The sequence below is a fragment of the Platalea leucorodia genome (assembly GCF_965183815.1).
Source record: "Platalea leucorodia genome assembly, chromosome: 12".
Taxonomy (NCBI): domain Eukaryota; kingdom Metazoa; phylum Chordata; class Aves; order Pelecaniformes; family Threskiornithidae; genus Platalea; species Platalea leucorodia.
The window spans coordinates 2,944,854-2,966,140 of record NC_138834.1 but is presented as its reverse complement, the minus strand read 5'-3'; the positions used below and the strand labels follow the sequence as shown (position 1 = coordinate 2,966,140).

At 44.2% G+C, this 21,287-nt stretch overlaps 1 protein-coding gene across 1 annotated transcript in view; it reads right to left on the bottom strand.

Moving 5' to 3' along the window:
* GALNT9 (polypeptide N-acetylgalactosaminyltransferase 9) overlaps positions 1–20,871 on the bottom strand; it is a gene marked incomplete at both ends in the record, with an annotated part of 156,935 nt that extends 136,064 nt beyond the window's left edge. The window contains one exon of the mRNA XM_082324928.1: positions 20,631–20,871. Coding sequence (XP_082181054.1) covers positions 20,631–20,871 — 241 coding nt within the window. The remainder of the gene's footprint in view (positions 1–20,630) is intronic.
* Between the last annotated feature and the right edge of the window lie 416 nt (positions 20,872–21,287).

Here is a 21,287-nt window from a genome sequence, read left to right as displayed (position 1 = left end):
GACTAATATCCAACCCCTTATGTGCTTTGCCGAGGTTTCTTCTTCTTTTTTAAAATGGGGCTATTCCCTGGTTGCAGAGAGCACTCTGAGGAACAGCCTATGAATATCTGTCAAGTGCTCAAAGTACATTGGAAGGAAAATGCCATTAAAATGCCCAGGGCTGTTGTCAGCATCTGGGCTGGAAGCTGACCCTTATTCCATCCTACATACTCTGCCCCTACCATATTGATGTATTAATCCTTAAACCCTTTATAGTAGGCCCTAGCAGGACAGGATTTGGCCAGAACAGTTTTTTTTTTTTTTCCCTTAGTGTTTTCATAGCAGGTAGTCTAGATTCAGGACACCATTGCAGCAGATGCTACACGAGCCCAGACAGACAGTTTCTATCCCAAAGAGCTCGCTATCAATACTGAAGACAAGAAACAGATGCAGAAAGATCATCAGGGAAGAAGACAAGAAGACAGCATGGTCAGCAAGAGAGGCAGAGGCTGCAGTGCAACAGTGGCCTGTGGATTTCATCCTTGTCGTAACAGCAAGAAAACATGTTGTTTCATAGCCCACTGGAGGATCTTCTTTCCTACCCCACTGAACAGGTTCTGTCCCAGTGTGCCCCCCCCACACAGATGGCTGCTTGGGGATGAAAAGAAGATTCCTATGGGAAAATAACCTAGGGACAGGATTTATAGTTTTTTCCAAAATAACATAATCAAGATGTTTCTCAAATGATTCCTTTTGCAGAAAAGCTTGTGATAAAAGCTCCCTACTCATCCAGGTTATTCTGAGATGATGAAAGACGGCAGTTCTGATAGATGTAAGACAGATTTCCCACTGAGGAGGCTCAGTGCCACTCCTCCTGTGTCCACAGCGGGAAGGAGCCCACATGGAGATCTCCGGGAAAGCTGTTCCGTGCCAAATGCAAGATTCCTAGTGCATGACTTAAGGCTTTGAGGAAGAGGAGAGGAATATCTGAGGAAATACAAAGAAAAATGTGTAATGGAGGGCCAAGTGTAGGAGACAAACAGAGTAGGAAAAACTGTGTTAATCGTCTTGGCACAATGTGGAGAATGACCAAGTCCATCAATGCATACAATAAGCCTGCTGGGGAAAAAAAGGAACGCATGTCCTTGCAGAGCCATTTTCTCTCCCTGACCTGCTATTCAAAGGTGTTTCACACATGCCACTGCTGGCTTCATCAGCCCTCTTACAGGCCTCATTTTTTGTTCACGGGCTTAGCAGAAACAGTAGCATTACGTAGGCTACTCCCTCTCTAGATACAAAATTCATTAGTGCATTTTAATTGGAAGAAATACTGTGTTTTTATGTACAGATATCTAATATCAAAAGTAATTGCTTTTATAGAATACTCATTTGGAGCTGGTTTCCCCTTGAGATGAGAAAACGTATTCTAATTACAACAGATAATTCAGGAGGAGATAAACAGATTGACGAGTGGAAGGACCAAGAAATAGGAGCTACACGGACCACTGGAGATGAAGATAAAACCCCATTTGTGAGGCAGAACACTGATCCCAAGCCTATAGATAATAAGAGATGCCAGAGTTTTGTCAGAGCCTTGATATAAGCAAAATCAATTTCCTAAAGAGCAGGAATCCTTAAACAAGGGAGATCTGTGACATATTTTTAAAGTTAAATTTTGAGTAACACAAGAAAAAAGAGCCTACCCCATATGCACGATTCTAAATTACATATGTGTGATTCTGATTTTTTTTTTTTAATTATAATGATCAAAAAGATCATTCACAGAGAAAGATCAGTTTGTTTTCTTTAAATAAATAGCAGATGCCAAGGTTCTTCTAGAAGTTCTAAAATCCCAGCTGACTTGTGGCTTGTGCCACTCTTCGGGGCTTTGGAGGAAAGCCAGAAAACTCCTCTGGTGGTGGCATAAATCTGGAGCTGGGAGAGGGGGAGCCGAAACGTCGGTGTAACTGCCCGGCAGCCCACTGATATTAAAAGGAGACAAAATCTGAGTGTCATCAGTTTGGTATCTGGCCTCTGGCAGTAGCCAATACCTGAGGCTTCAGAGGAACCGAAACACAAATCATGAAGCACTTGGCCAATTAAACTCTGCACAGTCCCTGGAAGCAGAGTTCCCTTCTGAACGCCATAGGCAGGTAACTAAAGCCCTGAAGCATAATATTAGATTATCCTCATTATCTTAACTCAGACAGGTAGAAATAGGGCTTAAAACTACCCAGTGCCCTTTAAAAGCCCAGCCGCTAATACGGGATTCAATGGCCTCCTGCAGCAATGAATTCTCTGGTACTGTCACGGTCAGAGTGTCACTGACTCACTTGAAATGGATCATCTGTATCAATATATTAGATTTTCTTTCATTTTTCCAGGGAAACAGAGGTGAGAACTCCTGGGGAAAGTGATCATTAAAATGACAACAGAGCCATTCTAGAGAAAGGGAAAGGGAGTTCTCCTTGAAAAGCTCCAAGGTGCAAGAGCTAAAACTTTGGGACTGTTTAATTAGATTCAGGAACAAGCTGTTCCAAGCCAAGTTCAAGGGCTTTCATTTCATAGATGAGGAAAAGATCTTTTGAAAAACAAGGAGTTTGCTTGTGCGAGTCAGAGCTCGGGAAGGGAAGCGGCAGACTGTTGCAGGGAGCCCTGACCCCAGGTTTGACAGGACGGAGCCCACGGCTGAAAAGATGCTGCTGGATACCGTGACATTTTCTTGCACCTACGGAGCTGACTGCATGTCTCTCACCGTTAAAAATACCCCTTTGATCTCTGATGCAATTCTGGATGAGAAATCCCTGACTGGCCTATTCGCAGACCAGCTCAACTACAGCAGTAAATCCCACAGGGCTAGGTTCCACGAGGAAGAAATTATCTTTAAATACAAGGAATCTAAAAAAAAACATGTCTATCTAACTTCAGGTCCTATGCAGGCTTGTACTAGCGTAGACTCTATTGTGCTGCTATTACAGTCTAAACTAACCAAAGGCTGTAACACATCTGACACTGCCAAGCCTGCCAAATTACTTCCTTTCAGCCCAGGTTTCAGTCCATCACCCTTGGGACTCTGCTCTGGCTCAGAGGGATTGTGTCCAAGCCTAAGCAAGACTCTTCTCTCCCTGCTCAAGGGTGTTTGGTGAGTTCTCGACAAGGGCCAGGCAAGCTCATCTCCTGCAGCATCATTCTGCAATCATGCTCCACATTATTTGCAGACATTCATATGCCTCCCTGCTCATTTACCTAAACAGTCTGCTATTAAATTAAACTAACATAATCACACAGGCAGCTTTCCCAATAACAAAGTCGTATACAACACTTGCCATTTGTATGACTGAAAAGCTCCCGGTTGTTCAACTCATTTTACACAGCAGAGGATGACAACATTAAACCCAGCCGCAGTAGCTGCTGGAACTCAAAATCACACCGTGCTTGAAAGTAGGATCTCGATTTTACACAGCTGTGAAATTAGTGACCAAGTCCACGTCTGGCAATGCCACTGCAATAAAGAGACAGCGTACCACCTACAGACCTGCTGGCTATGGCCACTGTTCGCCCTTCCATGCTCCAAGAGTCACTGTGCGGTGTCTCTGTTGGCCACGAGAAAATCAAATGATCTGAAAAGGTCCCCAGTTTTGTCAGAGCAGTGCTGGTTCTCTACCTGCTGCCTCTCCATCTTACCATCAGGCATTTCTCCTTGGGAATAGATGGGAGAAGAGATCAGCTGCCACTAAGGACATGAGATTTCAAATACTTCCATCAGATCTCAAGGGCCCACACTTGAAAATCAGTTAACTTGAATATCGGTTTTGACAGGAGCCAGAGAGCGCCTTGATTCCTCCGTTTTCCCTTCAGTGTGATATTGCCTTATAGGCTCTTTAAAGGTGACATACTTTTCTTTTGCATCACTACACAGCAGTATTGATGGCTGGCTTCAAAACATGCTCATTTTCCTGACAGACTGCCTATTTTACATCTGTAGATATGTGTATTTTTCTTGAACTGTGTTTGTGTGCTTCTTTTTCAGGCACATCCTTGACACCTCTCAGGGAGTTTGGCTTGGGAATTTGGTCTGAGATAGAACTTGCACCTCTGCTTTTCCTCCTCTTTCCTCCCTTCGCTTTATTTTCATATCTCATGTCAACACACACTACAGCTGTGCCTTGCCTGGCAAGGCCAGGCTGCGGTGCCTCCTTCCATCAACCTCTTAATACGCATATGATTTCATTTTCTACCAGCAGGACAAGTCAGTTCAAAACCAAATACAGGACACATTTGAAACTGCAAAAACACAGCCTAGAATCCAGCATCTGAACCAAAATGCTTACAAATCAATAATTTATGGCAGTTTTGAAGCTACAGTGGTTGAAGAAAGTTACTATGCAGAGAGTCCTAATTGGTGAGATAAACTGGCAGCCACGCTTCGAGCAGATCTGTCGGAGGACGCGCCACAACTAAAGGTCTGATTCTCTCCTGCTCACGGAGGAGGAGCAGGAGGACAAGTCCACAGTGCCGAAAATCATACTTGGTTTTGAAGTGCCCTGCTCTTGTTTAAGGAAATGTTGAGCCTGGATTTGGTTTTTGGCTCTAGAGAGAAAAGTGTTCCCTCTTGAAATTCATAAAAGAAAGCCTATCTCGAAATGAAAGACACCGTGTTGCATGGATAGCTTACATACAATTAATCAGGGATTTATCAGGGAAAAATACAAAGAATTAGGTACTATATTCTCTGGAGGAAGCAAATCAAAGGCTGAGATAGTTTTGAAAAAGAAAGGAGAAATGAGGATAAATAGCAATTGTCAATAAATTTGAGAAAATAAAGATGTAATGTTAGGGAAAAAATATTGGCACCATGTTTTATTTAAAAGAAGTAATAAAAACATTGCTTACTTTGATTTCTGCCCTTTCTGGTTTATTGTTGATATAAAGATAAATTGACTCAGGCTTCCAGGAGTGGGAAAGCTACGATCCACTGTTACAGGCACTTTAAAAACCAGCACTGCTATAATACCTGATTCATTATTAACAAGATTGGCTTCATCGCGCGTTGGTATTTTTACGAATTGACTGTGACCTACGGCTAGTTTAGGCCCTGACAAACTCACTGCAAGACAACGTGGGCTTTGTCTGACAAAGGGGGGTGCATTTGGTAACAACGCGCTACTTCGATCCACCTACGGAGCACGCTCAAAGCTATCACACCCCCCCCAGGATTCAGACCATCTATAAAGACAATGGCCGAGTTTTTGAAATTGTGGCTCAGACTTCTCCAATTTACCTTCCTAATGCCACTGACTGAGATAGTGCTTATCTGGCAACGTAAAAAGAAATTCAAGTTTTCAGAGACTCAATTTTTCTTCGAGCTTTCCTTTACTTTATGCAGAAATTCCATGAAAGAATGAATGTTCCTGTCCCCTGATGTGTCTCAGGTTTGTACTGATGACTACATTATGAGATGTTAGATTACACAGTAAAGAGAGAAATGAAGACAGTGGTAGAAGGTGCCTTTATACAGGAGAAGATGATCCTTCAGTGAAGAGACAGGTATGAATCAGAATTTGAATTCCAGAAAACGGAGGTCTGAGCTAACAGCTTGGCCTCACCACTCCTCAAGGACACAAAGCAGACGTGCCACCCGGTCGCACTTCAACATCAGGTCAGACCCACGCTTCCCATAAGCCGAAAGAGCTTTCCAGCACCAAATGGTCCCGGCGAAAGCCAATGCTGAGCCCCCAGGGCCACGAAGGGCATGGGATGAGATGAGCAGCAGGGCACGCTTCGCGCTGCCTAGCAAAGAGCGGCACAGGATCATTTCTCTGCTCCTGAATAATTTAATTATTCAGTCACTACTGAAAGGCAATGAGACAAGCTAGTGGGACCCAAGCCTGCCATTTTAGGAAGCTGAAAATAAAGGAGGCTCTCCTGCACTACTGGTGTAGCGTCAGGGAAATGCCATGCTGCTATCGCTATTAACTGAAGTAAGCAGGAAAGCAGAGAAAAAATGCGTGCGTTAACATACTGCCAATTAACAGAGCAAGCAGAGGAATTCGATGTGAAGATCTGTGTCTGGTTCCTTTAAAAGCTAAGAACTCGATTTTTATGTTTGTGTTTAAATGAGTAAAAACCCCATTTGTCACCAATACGATTTTTAGCCTGGTTTGTTAAGAAAAAAACGTTTGCGGGATCGTGCTGTCTGCATTTGTCTATCAGTCTGCTTCCCTCACCTCTGCTCCTTAGATTTTGAGGACTGTGTCTAATTTCAGCCAAAGCTTGGCAGACAGTCAGAGGTCTCAAAAATTACATTTCTGCAAGTGTCAAGAAAGTCGACATCTGGGAAGAAAGTGGCATTAAAATCTTCCTACTGAGAGAAGAGCTTCAGTGAAAGATCAAATACGAGAGACCTACTGGAGCTATTAGAGACCACCCACAGATTCACCTCTGGGGTACCAACCCACAACAAAGTCAGCTTTCTTGCTTTTGCTGCTCAAGGAACTAAACACTTATTTTTAGGATTAATTGTGGTAATTACTGGATGTCTAGGTCTGTTGGATGTCTGGCTGTTACTTACATCATTGATTAACAATATCACGAGGTAAGACGCCGCACAGGCTGGTCTGGACTCGGACCTCCTCAGTTAAATAGAGGACACAGATAAGGGGAGGGAATGGAAAAGAGCAGAGAGATGAGCTGACACCACAGCTGAAGAGCAGAGGAAAGGCACACCTGGAAATGAAGCCCAGGCCTCCTAAGCCCAGGTCTTGTATTTCAGCAGCTGTAAATATTTTCTCAAAAGCTAGAACTGAAGCTGCTCCTTTAGCCCCCGGTTCCCGTTCCTGTGAGCTTCCACACGCTTCTTGTCAGGTGTTAGTGGCAATGATGAGAACCAGGCGAAGTGGTAAAACAGCATGGTTTTTGGTCACAGCTTAGGGGATTCCTAATGAAATAATGAGGTATGTCGGTAACCCCATTTAAAACCGCTTTCCCTGTAAAGATACCACGTTAAAGGAAATTCATATGGAAATGCCTGACTCCCTAAATTAGTACTTCTTCCCTTAGGAAGGGAGACACACAGACTTACTGGTGAGGCACCATGGCAGCAGGACACACCACTCCATGCAACTCTGCCTGTTCCTCCTGGCATTTATTAAGGAACGAATCTTTCTGATTGTTTCTAGTAAGGGTACTTTTCCCTCCCTACCTTTGAAAGGAATATAAAGCAAGGTACAATCCCAAATCCACAGCGCCTCATCACCAGAGTATCAAACAAAACCTTTTTGCTTTGTTTGTTTTTTGTTGTTGTTGTTGTTGTTGTTGTTTTTGTTTTGTTTTGGGTTTTTTTTGGTTGTTGCTTGGTTGGGGTTTTTTGGGGGTTTTTTTGTTTTTTTTTTTAAACAGGGAATTTGTCAGTTCTGTATCTGTCAAAATACTTTTGAAAATCATCAACCTCTAGTTTCACAACCATATGCTGAGACACTCGTGTCTAGCACAGAGAAGCCATAGGCATGCAATATCACCCAGCAAACAGATTAGAGGCGGCATCTTCCAATTCAGGGAGAAAATCAAAAGATCATACGCTAACTTCTTTTTCTAAAATAAATTTCTATCCAGAAATAGCCAGTTTTGTTTTCCGATAGTACAGTGTACAGAGGATATCTCAGCCTACCGTCACACAGAGCACCCCAGAGTCATGTCTAATTGCTGTTGATCCTGCATTAGCTGTCCTGTCCTTTGGGCCCAATTCTGAGCTTGCTACTACAGTGCCCTAAATAGGCTATGTAAGAAACAGCTTTCATCACTTGAAATTCTGCTGCAGAGTAGTTAATCAACAATCTATGTCAACATGGATTGTCAAACTGTGTTATGGGCTTTACCAGAATAACCTGTTGTACATTGTGCTGCGATGGGGAATTCCACCTCTCCTTAGGGTTACAGCAGTCCTAGCACGGCTCACGCACGGACCCCGATACCAGTTCACTAATCCCATGCTTACTTCATCGACTATAAGCAGAATAGAATAAGAAGAATTTCAGAAGAAGAATTTAATAAGAAGAATTTTACAAAGTATTTCACTGGTCTCGTTCTTCCACAACCTCCACTGTGTCTCTAAGACAGCAGTATTTGGGCTCCAGCTTCTTGTCAGTATGATTAAAGGCTGACAGATGCCTGAACAACAAGTCCTGTAACATCCAAAATGCCCTCTGCAATGATCAACGCCTTCTCCAAGAGCTGCACCTCGCGGCCTGTGTCCACTGGCATGCTGGGCTCCACCATCCCAGCTTCAAAGTTAGGCCGTGTCTTTGTTCTCTTACGAATATTTCTCCTCCGTTTCCACGTATCTTCTGTTTGCTCCTCTCACTGTGCAAGGAAGACTTAAAAATCTCACTTTGTGAACTTTTTAACATGTGACAGAAAAAGGGAGACAAAGAATCCAGTTATTAGGCAGATCAGGTTCAGTATGAATCACAGAAGAAATTCTTAATTCCCTGACCTCATCTAAGAGGGCTCTCTGCAGCCTGGCTTAGGGTTTTGTACGCTTGAAATGGGAACACGGCTGTGAATATGGGAACCATACCAAGCTGACTCTTTCAGAAAACAGAAGGTTTTACATAATAACCCCACTGGATACTAGCATTATAAAAGCCACTTCCGCTCCAGAATTAATTTTCTGTTGAATGAAAATGCATTGCGCCAGATGGATCTATTTCAGGAGGAGGATCGGGCTGGCACAAGTCTAAAATCAAAGATTATTGGTTTTGTGTATTCAGAGCTGGAGTGGTTGAGTGCAGGTGCTGACATGCTCAGGTCTACGCCTAAAGGAGTATCCCAGGAAGGATATACCGAGTGAGTTTGCCAAATATTAAACTGAAGAAAGACAAGGAATTTCTAATTAATACCTGCAAATCTTTTCACTGCTCCTTACAATACTAGCAGTGAATAAACAAAAGACATTCTTCACATGTTGAGAGCTGCAACCTCTAGCAGATGCAAAAGATCATTAGAAATGGGAGAAAAGACTGGTCACCAGGAAGGAATACACAAGCAGGCTCCAGTGGAGCATTTGCCTGCCCACGTCCCTGCAATGGTGCTGGAAGCCAGAAGCCTAAATCCGCAGACTTGGATTCTGGGGATTCTCCATGTGACACAGAGATTATGTAACAGAACTACCAAAAAAATGTGGTTTCCAAACCCAAGGTTAACACGGGCTAACACCTAAACCACTCAACCACCCATTTTTGCAAGCCAAACCCACTCATTGCTTGCGTGAGTTGTAAGCATCAACTAGTTCAGCAGTCAGGCAGCTCAGTATTAGGTTGTTTAATAACTTGAAGACTATCAGCTCACTCTTACCTCATACTCCACTCCCATCTGTTACGTGGAGCCACCTACAATCCATCATCGTGTTTTAGGATTAACACCTCTGTGCGGCAAAATCTGTTTTTCCTATTAGAGGTGCGAACAGCGCCTAGTCCCTGCTCAGCACCTCCAGCACAGCGCTGTACGGGAGCAAACAGCACAGGACTACGTAAGCCTCAGTGGCCAGCTGACACCAGCACAACGGGTACCAGCACCCTTCATCAGCACGTTTGGGCTTGTGGTAGTCACCGACGGGATTGCGTTTTGCAGATGCAAAATTGTGCAGCTATCAGTAGCCTCATTTTACACATGGCTGGGTGACTAGAAATCTGCCTTACAAGGAATCTATAAAGCGACTGCAAATTTTAATCCCAAGGAAGACTAACCTTTGGGTTGTACAACGCTATTTCAATTGGGGATATTTTTAGTCTTATCACTGCCTTCAGTTCAGTATGCACAGGAAAGAATGCTACCAATCTTTTCTACAACACAAGGCTTGCTTGAAAATGAGTTAATATAACAAAAAATACATTTTTATTTACAAAAGCTCCACATCCTAGAGGCATATGAGAGCCATAGAAAAAATAAATTCAATTTCTAAAAGGGCAGTAAGGCCCCATTGCCAAATAAAATACAAAACCAGCATAAAGAATCCAACTGAAAAACAACCAATTAACCCTATCACCCCACCAAAAATGCCACAGAGACAAAATGAGAAGCAAACTTCTCCAGTATTGCAGGAGAGGGCTTTCCACGTGTCATGGTGGATACCTTCCAAGAAGAATGAGCTCCTGTGCCACAAAGCCCCTTTTGCTTTGGGAACGGTACGGCAGCACCTGGGCTAGGATGCTAGTCTGGGCTGTGGGAAACAGGGACTGGAGACTGTGTGCGACCTTGCACGAGTTCCACGTTTTGATGCATTCCAAAGTGCTCTAACGCACTGAGGATAACTCCTAGATGCTAGCATCTGGGGTCCAAGCTTAGCGCTTGCGGTAAGGACCTACTCTGCCTCCAGGGAGAGGGCAAACCTTTGGCTGAGGCTCGGGATGGGGCTAGTCAACAGAGGATGATGAAAAGGCGGGAATGAAAAGTCGCATCCTTGCTTTGAAGTCTGAAAACATTTGCCCACAGAAGACCCACAGCTCTAAAGAATGCAGCAGAGGTCTTATTCTTCACCTAAAGGAAAGGGAAAGTTATATGATCCTCCTTTTGTTTTTGCTTTTTAAACAACATACTAGTGGTCAAGGCATTCAGCTAGGATGCAGATAACCCATATGCATTTAATTGCATACACACGCTAAAAATACTTATTTAATCAAATCTTGAGGAAAAGCCTAGTTTTGGATCCCAGTTAGACTCTGTGAGTTAGGCACCGATTTGCCCAGCGCTGTCAAACTGAGACAAAAATTACCACAGGCAGAAGCCGATCTCAAAGGTCAAAAGTGAAGGGCTTCTACCATGCAGGCCCTGGCTGAGGGATGGGGGAGCACGGGCAGTAGCTGGGGCATGGGGGACCGTGTCCGGCAGCATACATAAGGGACGGGGTGTGGGAAGAGGTAGGTAGATAGCACTGTGCAGTGCCGTGGAAACAGATATATCAATCTCTGAACAAAGCTTGCTCAGATACCAGGAGCAAGACAGCCACGATAAGGCTGCTAATCTGACCTCCTAGTCTGCGTACTTCTTTTTGCAAAATGCAAACTGGAGCCAAACAGCACAAACGCAGAAGCAATCAAAGACTCCAGTAGCAGGGGTCAGAGGCAGAAACACAAAGCTCACCAGATCGGTACTACAAAGGGGAATCGCTCCAAAACCTTCAGGGAGGAAGGATCCTGTTCTCAACCATACTAAAGTAGTACAGGGACACAGCATGAATTCATCCTTTATACTACATATACATCATCATAACTAGCCAATATACTGTTCATCCTGCAGCAGAAGTACCTTCATTTGGCCAAATTTACTACCGGAGTTACTATGCTGGTAACTACTGGCTGTACTGATGCTTCTGGATCAATAACACGGATGAATTTAGGCAACCGACTTCAAGAGAACTAAGCGCATGGGTGACCTGAGGAGAATTTGGATCATTGCTGCAGGCATAAAAACCTATTTAAGCAAGTTACCCACCCAACCAGCGATATCTGTCACTGTCCACACAACGCACTGCTGACAGCAGAACAGGGGTTCGCAGGATCTGCAGTTTGCTTAGAAAGCAGCGTCAGATTTGCACCTGACTTAGGTTCCTGACTAACCCCAACTGCTGACTGTATCACAGACATGGTTTTTAACAGTTCTCCTCAGGAACAAAAACGAGTAACACACTGGTAATCCCACAGAGACCAGCTCTGTGCTTCCCCAGCCTATGAAGTCTATGGCAGAGGATACCCCTCACAGGTATCTCTACACGGTCTAACACAACCCTGCGTGAATCTCCGTAGGTAGTACAGTACTTGTGTTTCACAGTATCTGAATATTTAAAGAACTTCACAGAAGGGAGAGACCTGGCAGGATCCATTTTCTTCCCTGATCAGTTTATCAGACATTAAAGCCTAGTTGGTAGACCTTTTATGCTGCTTGTACCAAGCGGTGATTCAAATGCAACTCTAGCAAACCCGGTTTGAGTCATGCCTTATAAAGTGTGTGAGACCCTTACACTAGTGAGCACTTATTCTCATGAGTGCTCCAGTAAAGGCAACTGGATTGCCTGTACAAGTAGCTCTGAAATGTAAGTAGAAGGTAGATAATAGAGTTCCTTGGCTGCCTTTTGCCTACACAGGCTCTGATGTTCTCCTCTCCCTCCTGCCGCAGCTAATTGCCTGAAGAGGGGAAAGCAGTGGTTTGTACAGCCAAGGAATTGTCCTCCGGGAGCGGAGTCCAGCGGCAGGCAGATAACAAAGGCCTTTACATCAGCCGCTTCTTTCCACAGACACGTCTTGGCCTTGCGGAGAGGAAGGAGGCGTCAGGGATCTGTTGGGGGATAGCATGGCTTTCGCCAGTGCTATTCTATTTTACAGTGGCTATTCAACCCAAGGGAGACACTGGCATTACAGCAGCCTCTTCGGCATTTTCTCTAACATTTAACCCAGGAGATTAAGACTGAAGCAAATGCACTAAAGAACCCAAAGGCCCAACATGTTCCTTTATATTTTAGGCATATTTCATCCACTGAGTTTGAGTTATTTAGATGTGATTTCCAAATGACGCTGTGAAATAGGTAACCCCCTCCTGTAGTATACTGACACCAAATACCTCTGCCTGACAGCACCATTTTTAAGTAGCAGTGCTTAAAGAAGCTGTTTCAAAAACCCTTTCCTTGGTTTAGTTTTCTTAATCATTACCCATTCTCCCAGGATGACATGCAAATTACAGCTCAAGTATTAAAAGTATAAATCAGACTGCGGTGGCAGGGCTTCTAGAGAACGGCTCCATAGGAGGTGGTGCAAGGCTTAAAATATTCAGAAATCTAGATTCTCACCTTTTCTAAAAATGTTTTGCTCATTTACTTAGACAACTCTTCAGCCCCTGAGAAAAGCAGGCGTCCACACTGCTCACAATGACAAAGCAGAATCAGTCTTGTCTCCTCAGCAATCTACTCTGCAGCTGCCCTTGGACTCCCCTCCAACGTCAGTAATCAAGGACATACTTGGGGGAAAAAAAAAAAAAAAAAAAAATCTGTTAGGCCCTTTGCCATTTGTCAGAGATTCCCAGAACTGTCCCTTTTCTACTGCCTTGTTTCACTAAGGTCTCCCCTCGCTGAGGATACAAAACAGTTCATGGTCCCAGGCTCGTCCTTGGCTTGAGGGCAGATCCCTCAGAACAAGTCATCCGAGAAAAACAGAGGCAGAGGCAGGTAGCCACATCTGCTTCACAAGACAGCTTTACAAGACGGGGCAGAACGCACACAGGGGAGCTCAGCCTGGGAGCAAACAGCAAGTGGGTTTACTTTATCCTGAGGATACCCATTTCTTCCTCTTACTGCAAGACCAACAAACTTGTCTGTAGTCATTGAAGTGAGCCCTCTCAACGCACCTTTCACAAAGATGACATAAGAGGCATAAACAAACCAACCTACACAACTATTCTGAAATGAAATGGCCTGAGAAATGCAGTAAGAGGGGTAGGAAACTGCTGTGAGAGCTCCTCTGGATGTTCCACTGGATTTCCCACAGAAAGTGCTGCTGCGCTGGCTTTCCATGCAGAGCAAAGAGCCCAATTCAGCTAAGCCAGGTGGAATAAAAAGCTAGCGCAAAGAGCCACAGACACGCAAGCCCGCTTCCCTCACCGTGGGAGGAGAACGCCAAACAGAGGGATAAGAAAGCAGAACTCAGCCCCAAAATACCATTTCCCTGGACATCTAGGCTTGCATATGCACACACAGCTCACTCCATTTACATCTACCCCAGATCACAGGGGTGACACCACTTCAGCAAGCCAGCTGGTGAAGCTCAATTTGAAGAAATGACCATTTTGCCACAAACAGCAATCACATCCGCAATGCCCTCTGTTTTAGAAGACCTCTTGTTGATGCAAGTGAAGGCCCTTTCCTACTGCTTCAGAGTTCAAAAAACCAATGCCAGAGAAGCCATACAGATTATCCATGCCACACTCTTGTACGCTACCAGTGCAGATACTGTGGGCAACGAAAGAAGACAGAACAGAAATTAGAGGTAATCTAACACTGAAAAGATGAAGCCTACCGAGCTTTGAAGCTATCTTCACCAGGTGAAATTCCATACTCTTCAGTGTACTGGAGAGTTTGCAAATACGAACTGGAAAGCCTAGCAGATTAGACTGAGAAATAAATTACAGAACCAAGATTGTCACCTTCATCCCCAGCAGTACCACCATGCCTTTAAACTCAAAGTAACCCCAGCTGAAGGAGAGGACCTGAGCGCAAGTTGCATCGTGCTCCTCCCTGATTACTCCCTTCTGTTCCGTAAGTCAGCCCAATCTTGGCTCAGGAGATAGCCTTGCTGCAGGTAATTTTTATGCTCTTTTTACATCCTGCAGGACTTGCTGAGTAACCAGCAAGTCTCAGCTGCACTGTAGTTTGTCTCCAAAACTGTCTGGGAAACCCGGATATTTAAGAACACCTGAAAGGATAAAAACTATAGGGCAGAAAGACAATTTTTAATCTGTTTGCATCTGCCGCGCTGTCCTTGAAACAGGTTTTGCCTCCACCTATGAGGCTTTCAGACATGCACAGCCATTTCCATGGTACCATAGCTATGGGTTTTAGGAAAAGCAGACACAAGTCATACGCACATCCATTTAGCACTTGGCTGCTTTAGCTCTGAGCTCTCAGGAGAAGACGGCTTTGGGTCAGTGGGAGGTTTTCATTCTCAGAAGCTAAAGTTCTCTTATTTCAGAGGACAGTTTTGATCAATAGGACTACAACAAGGTTGGAAGCTGCTCTGCTGTCATTGGCTTTCTTCCTTCCTGTTATCCCGAACATCACAGGCTCTTTTTCTTTTCTCTTCAGTTGTCAGCTTAAAATAAGTGATGGAAATGACTACCAAGTGAAATCCCACAAATAATAACAATAATAAAAAAGTATGCCAAGTATACTGAGAAAGAGAGACTGAGTACCCATTAGTAAGGTTAGAGAGGGGCATTAATAAAATGAAGATTTGTTAAACATGACTCATTTCTTTTCCTTCCTTTCATAAATCTTATTATTTCCTTGGAGAACAGCCATGCACTCAGTGGCTGGAACTGCATTCTTAAGTGATGCTCTTGGTTTAACTACTACCTGCCTTTACTTACTTAAAAAAAATCAAATAAACAAAAAAACACCCTAACCTCAAAAAACAACCCAACCTCCCACTATCAAGAGTATTAAGTTAAAGCCAGGTTTGCTAATCCTCTAAACCCGTATGGTGCTTAGAGATGTGCACCAACCACACCGCAGCTCTTCATTAGAAAGATGACAGACCCATGTTTGCTTTTCCAACTGCAGCCACTCTACGAAGAAATGGAAAGAAGCTGCACTGGAATACCTCCTAAAAGGCAACAAAATCAACATCAGTCAAAGATCTTCTTTCCACCTCTGTAAACATTGCTTCTAATCCTATATAGTACAAATGATTCAAGTTCTACACAAATGAATGAGTCAATGATAAAATTACCACATGATTTTTCTGTCAAAATAAGCTTTCTTCTCAGCTACAAACGCAAAAAGCAGAAACACTACATAAAAAAATAGCTACCGGTATATGAAACACAAAGTACAGGGAGAGACTTTAAAATCACTGATGTGCTGCTGAAATGGAGATATATTTTTTGTATTTGCCAATATTTTGAGGAGTTGAATGCACTTTTGCCCATTTTACAAAAGAGATACACTCTCTTTTTTCTACCAAACCTTTAGACCTTTTCTTCCTAAAGTGCCTAAACAGAGTAATACTATTTCGAATATTATATCTTTATAGAGGTTATCCAAATATCGACTCATGATGGTTTCTTCCCTTATTTTGAGGAATAAAATCTTGGCCTTCCTGAAATCAATGATTATGAGTTTCCTCAGCTACACAAATCAACACTAACATAGCTAAAGCCAATATGAAGTGGAAATCAGTCTTTTGGACTTCGCAATACTGAAGGTCAGGCCCGTAACAATGTTCACTTACCTAAGCTTGAGTAACTGATCCAGAACAATTGAAAATACTTGTTATATGCTGTGTGGTAAACAGATAAGCTGCAGCCTAACTTAAAAATAAAAGAAAAAGAAAATCTAGTTGGTATTTTTCATTCCTGCCTTCACTAGGCCCAACCTTGCATTCCTTAAAAAAAATCCTCAAAATGAGACCACGTGAAGACGCTTCCGACCAGTACGAGGAAAGCTCATAGCTGAGAGCAGTCCCCACAAACAAGCTGATACTTTTGGAGATAATTATATGCTAATTTTGTCAGATGCATATTAGCATCAGACCATAACCAAATTAAATAGAAATAGTTATAACATGAGAACCTGTATGTGGGTATGAGAAGGTGCAGTGTCATTAATGTAAGGCTGGCTATTCATTAATCTTCCTCCATGCGCACGTGGATTTACCGCTCTTCTCTGCAAAGGAATTACTCTTCAACTAGAAGTTGCCAGCTGTAAAAGCTTCTTTTTGACAAATCTGATGTGGACTTTCGCATGATTCATTTGCAGCCTGTTCCCAACCCTTACTTTCGATATGGAAATTTGGAACCATTTTCAACCAGCCCCAAGCCCATGAAGAATCAACTGTCCTTTTAAAAACACTACCGTACCTTTTAAGTATGCAGATTGCCAGGCTGAATTTGAAATGCAATCACTTTGCTTCCAGTACACTCTAAAAATCGGGAGTCACAGCCTGCATGAATCAGTCCTCTGCACCTAGGACCTGCTATTTCCATCATTTTAAGCCTGTGTGCTGCAATTACATGAATTGTCCACTTTTTTCCCCAGCCTCCTCCATGAAATGCACATGCAATATAAAACCCATTTATCATACTGGAAATTGCTCTTGTATTTAATCTTCCCAAAGAGAGCAAAATCAAATTATGATGTGTAAAGAACGATAATCTGTCAAATTCAAGGGAATACTCCAGACTTAGCCCTCCACGTCTGCAACAGAACAGGTCAAAGAGGTCTAATGTCGAAGACATGGGTAGGAAGACATGATGCGAGCATACGTAATGAGAAGATGAAAACTCTCTTAATCTTTGCAGATTGAATGAAATCTAATTACATGCTGTATTGATTGTTGTGTATTACTGGAAAGAGACAGTGAAAAGGGAAAAAGGCAATTACAGTGAAATTGTAGTCTGACCCTTCAATTGCTTTTGGCACGAAAGGTTATGCGGTAGTCAGGGCATCAGAAATTCTTTATCCTCTGTGGTAAATCATTAGCAACAGACTCAGATGCAAACCTGATTAGGGAAAAAAGTAAATCTCTCTTTATTTTTTCCCCTTTACAAAAAATAGAGGCAAAGGAAGAAAATACCAAGGTGTTATCACTAAGCCATTTCATGAATTGCTACTAAGTCTACCTGGTGTTAGTTCTGCATTGACTGACAATCAATCATATTCATCAACAGAAATAGCATAGTAAAAATGAAAAAATCTATAGATTGATGAAGTAGATCTAGAATAACTCAGTTTTTCGAAAGAAATATTATACTCAAAGTCAAATATTAAGAGGTAATATAAAGTTTCACCAAGGAAATTCCACTGACACATCTCATTGCTTTCCTTTCCTTTCGCAGCGCTCCATCCATTTACTTCTACCAAAACCAGCAGCAACCGAGCGTAAAGAAAGCTTTCAAAAATCCTATTTTTCTAAGTTGATAGAAAACCAAAGCACGAGCCAACTGAAAACTATTGTTTGGGTCTACGTCTGCACAACTCTGCAGGGAATCATGGCAATTCCCATTCGTTCTATTCTAAAAATTCTTGTTCTGCCAAAGGTAACGGCAAGGACCAGCCTTCTGCTGACTTTCAGGCGTGGTCCTGTGCATTGGACACGCACCTCCAAGGGCACCGTACGCAGTTTTTGTTCAGACTGAAAAGTTAATGAGTTGTCTAGTGGTCAGTGTTAGGTTGCCTCTTGATACACTTGTAAGGTAACTGTTTGTGTTTATTTTTCCTTGCAGAAGGTATGCTTTCAAATAACATTTCTTTGATTGCATGAAAACAAATAAGTGTGACGGAAACGAAATTCTGTATGGCTGCAGCTGCAGGGCTGGTCTCTCACAGAAACGTCTTTCTATTACACTGGATCTTCAACAGAGTCCCTAGAAAATCCAGGTAAGGTCTTACCAGTTTAGGACTAATCAGAACAGAAGAGAAGAATGAAATAAAAGAACACTAAGGCTTTATTACCAAAACCAAAACATACTTAACAGGTAGCTCTAAATTTGCTGATGTCAAAACAGAAAGAACCAAGAGCAGAAAATTGAAACACTGGTCTGGACAGACCTACCGTAACAATAACATTGAGCTGGACTCAAACTCCTGGTGCTTGCAGGTGTTCTGGGTATGCAAGGAATTCGTATTCCTTATGAATAACATCTGTCTACCCATCTCTGTCTCTCCCTATAAAAGTGACTGTGACCCACCTCATTAAAAAGTAACACGCGACAAGGCCTCGGCTCTCTAACCTCGTGATAAAGCAGCGTACAGGGCAATGTCTGAGACCGCCCGTGAGACACGGCAGAGCATTGTCACAGCCAGGCTCCCTGCATCTCAATGCTGCCAGGGCAGCATTGTGCCCATTAATGGCATAAGTAATGAGTCATATTAAAAACGGAATAGCGGTGAGCTAAACCCAAACAGCGATGCTTGATCCTGATTTCACTTACAGTGATGCAACTCCGATGATTTCAGTGGAGCACCTCCTATTTTCTTAGGACTTTTTAGCTGTGTTGCCACAGGATAGAGAAAGAAAAAAAAAAAAGAAGAAAGTGACAAAGTATCTTTTCACAATGACGATGAAATAATTAATCTGTGTTAGTATACCACTGTGTGATAAAAAACCCAAGCATGTCAGAGAGAAACTGAAGGGAAATGAACAGGAAATTTGAACAGCTCAGCTTGAAAAAGTTTCTGTAGTTTCCTGTGTAAGAACTTTCAAGAAGAAGAAACTGCCCACAGTGTTTGTCGTGACCTGAAGAAGCAACATAACATTTCAATTGCACTGTGAACTTCCATATCCAACAAACCAAATCAAAGAAGAAGAAAAAAGTCCCCAAAGCAGAGGCATACTTTACAGAGAAGTTCCTGTTTACTGTGAAGCCCCAGTCCTTACGTGCAATGGTGCCTGCCCAATACATTAAGGACTCCTGCTGATTCTCCAGGGGATGCTGCGCCGAGATGAACCCAGAGCAGGTAAAATCCCACCCGAAGTCTCACCTATGTACGCCACCAAGAACAAATCAATTTGGGCCAAAAGAAACATTCAGTTGAGCCACAATGGCTATAGCCCGGGGACTAATCTAATTGAGTTAGGGAATTCTATGGCTTTGTTGAATTTGGGAGGAGGATTTCCCTCTGAAATCCTACATTCTTCAAAACTGCTCCAAAATATGGTTAGGAAACACAGCTGGTGACACTTTCCCTCCAATGCATGAATGCGTGTTTTCGTGACTAACACCCACACTCCACATTCCCCTTCTCTCTTCCCCGTTTCATAGATGAGTGCGCAAGGGGATGCCTGTTCTCTAACACTTGCTGGCGCAGACTGCGTGTTACCATCGCAGCCTAACCTGCTTCGATTCGTACAGTCATTCAGAAAGCACTAACAGGAGATGTACTTTATCCTAACCCTCCTATTTGTCTGCGTTTTGAGACTACGGTAGCCTTTGTTAAATCAATATTACGAGGGAGATTTTCACAAGCAGCCTAGAAGCACATTTAATATACTTAAACATATTTCCACCGGAAGTTTTATTTGGTGCTAGACACTAAATGTTACATTTATATTATAATTTCACGTAAAAGTTCACTCCTTCAGCCTCTTCTTGTCCAAAGCACTGATGTATTTAATCACATACTTATTTCTTCGATGTTCCACATTTAGAACTTTACAAATCTATGCAAATACAAATGCACCTGTTTTGAAGAATTAGTTTCTATACGAAACGTTAGCTGTCCTATAACAACTTTTGTGGCTTAGCCTGTTCTAACTACCATGGAAGGGTTCTTTGCTCACCTACCAAGATTTTTCAAGGCTGGTGAGTTAGAACGGAATATCATAAAAAGAAGTGATAGATGCTTCCCCTCCTCACCAAAGATAATATCAAATTTAAATGGCAAAGTCATTAGGAAAACATATGGGTGCTATGTTTAAAAAGACTATTAAAAGTACACAACGTAAGAACTCGGTAGAATGCTTTTAAACTAGTTCTGAGACCAAGTACATGACTTCCAGCTATAACCTAGCAGTGCATTTGCTATACAAACACCTCCCCATGCAGAGTTAATATATCCAGGCAAACGATAAAACCTGATACAGTTTGTAGGGACCTCCACCAGTCCTTAAACCCGTGAACTCCACAGCCTCTTTAACTTTGTCTCTATTGAGGAAGTCCTGACTTTGGACCGAGAGCTGGCAGGGGGGCTCAGCAAATCCCTCCAGCAAAACCCCGCGGCCCCCTCCTTCCCTTCATTTTCAGCACTTCAGCAGCAGGGCGGGTGCGAACGGTGCCCGGGCTTCCCTCCCCAGCGGGCGGGCACTTCGGCTGCTCTTCCCCAATCTGCAGCACCCTCCCAGGACACGGGGCACCGCGGGACCGGCGCCGCACCCCCTCCCGGCGCTCCGTACCATTTAGCTGGTTGTAGACCACTTCCTCCAGGTGGTCCAGGCGCTGCAGGATGGACTCCCTGTCAGCCAGGCTGCCCACCTTGGCGCCGCGGCTCCTGGCCCGGCGGTCCGCGCTCCGGACGATCTGCACCAGCTCCTGGGAGCGGTCCTGGATCCTGCAGTAGACGGAGAAGAGGATGATGCCCACGAAGACCAAGATGTTCACCGTCAACAAAGTTTTGATTTTCCGTGCCACCGCCATGGGAGCCGCCGGCGCGGTGGCGGGGGGCACATCAAGGCGCGGCGGCCGGCGGCCTGGCGGCCACCCGGCGGCGGGGCGCGCCCGGGGCGCGCAGGGGCGCGGAGCGGAGCTGTCCTTCAGCACCGCCGCGCCGCTCCCCGCCCGGCGCCCGCCTTCGCCCCGCGGGGGCCGCGCCGCGGCGGGCCGGGCGGCATGGAGCGGGGGCCGCGGGGGGCGCGGGGCGCGGAGCCCGGCCGCTGCTGGCTGCGGAGCCGCCGCCGCCTCCTCGCCTCCTCCGGCGGCTCCCGCCCGCCCTCGCTCTCCGCCGCCCCGAACGCAGAGCGCCGGTGCGCGGTGACGTGCTCCGGGGGATCTCATCTACATGCACGCGGCGGAGCCGCCGTGCCGCGCCGCCCCGCCTCGCCCGCGGCTCCCGC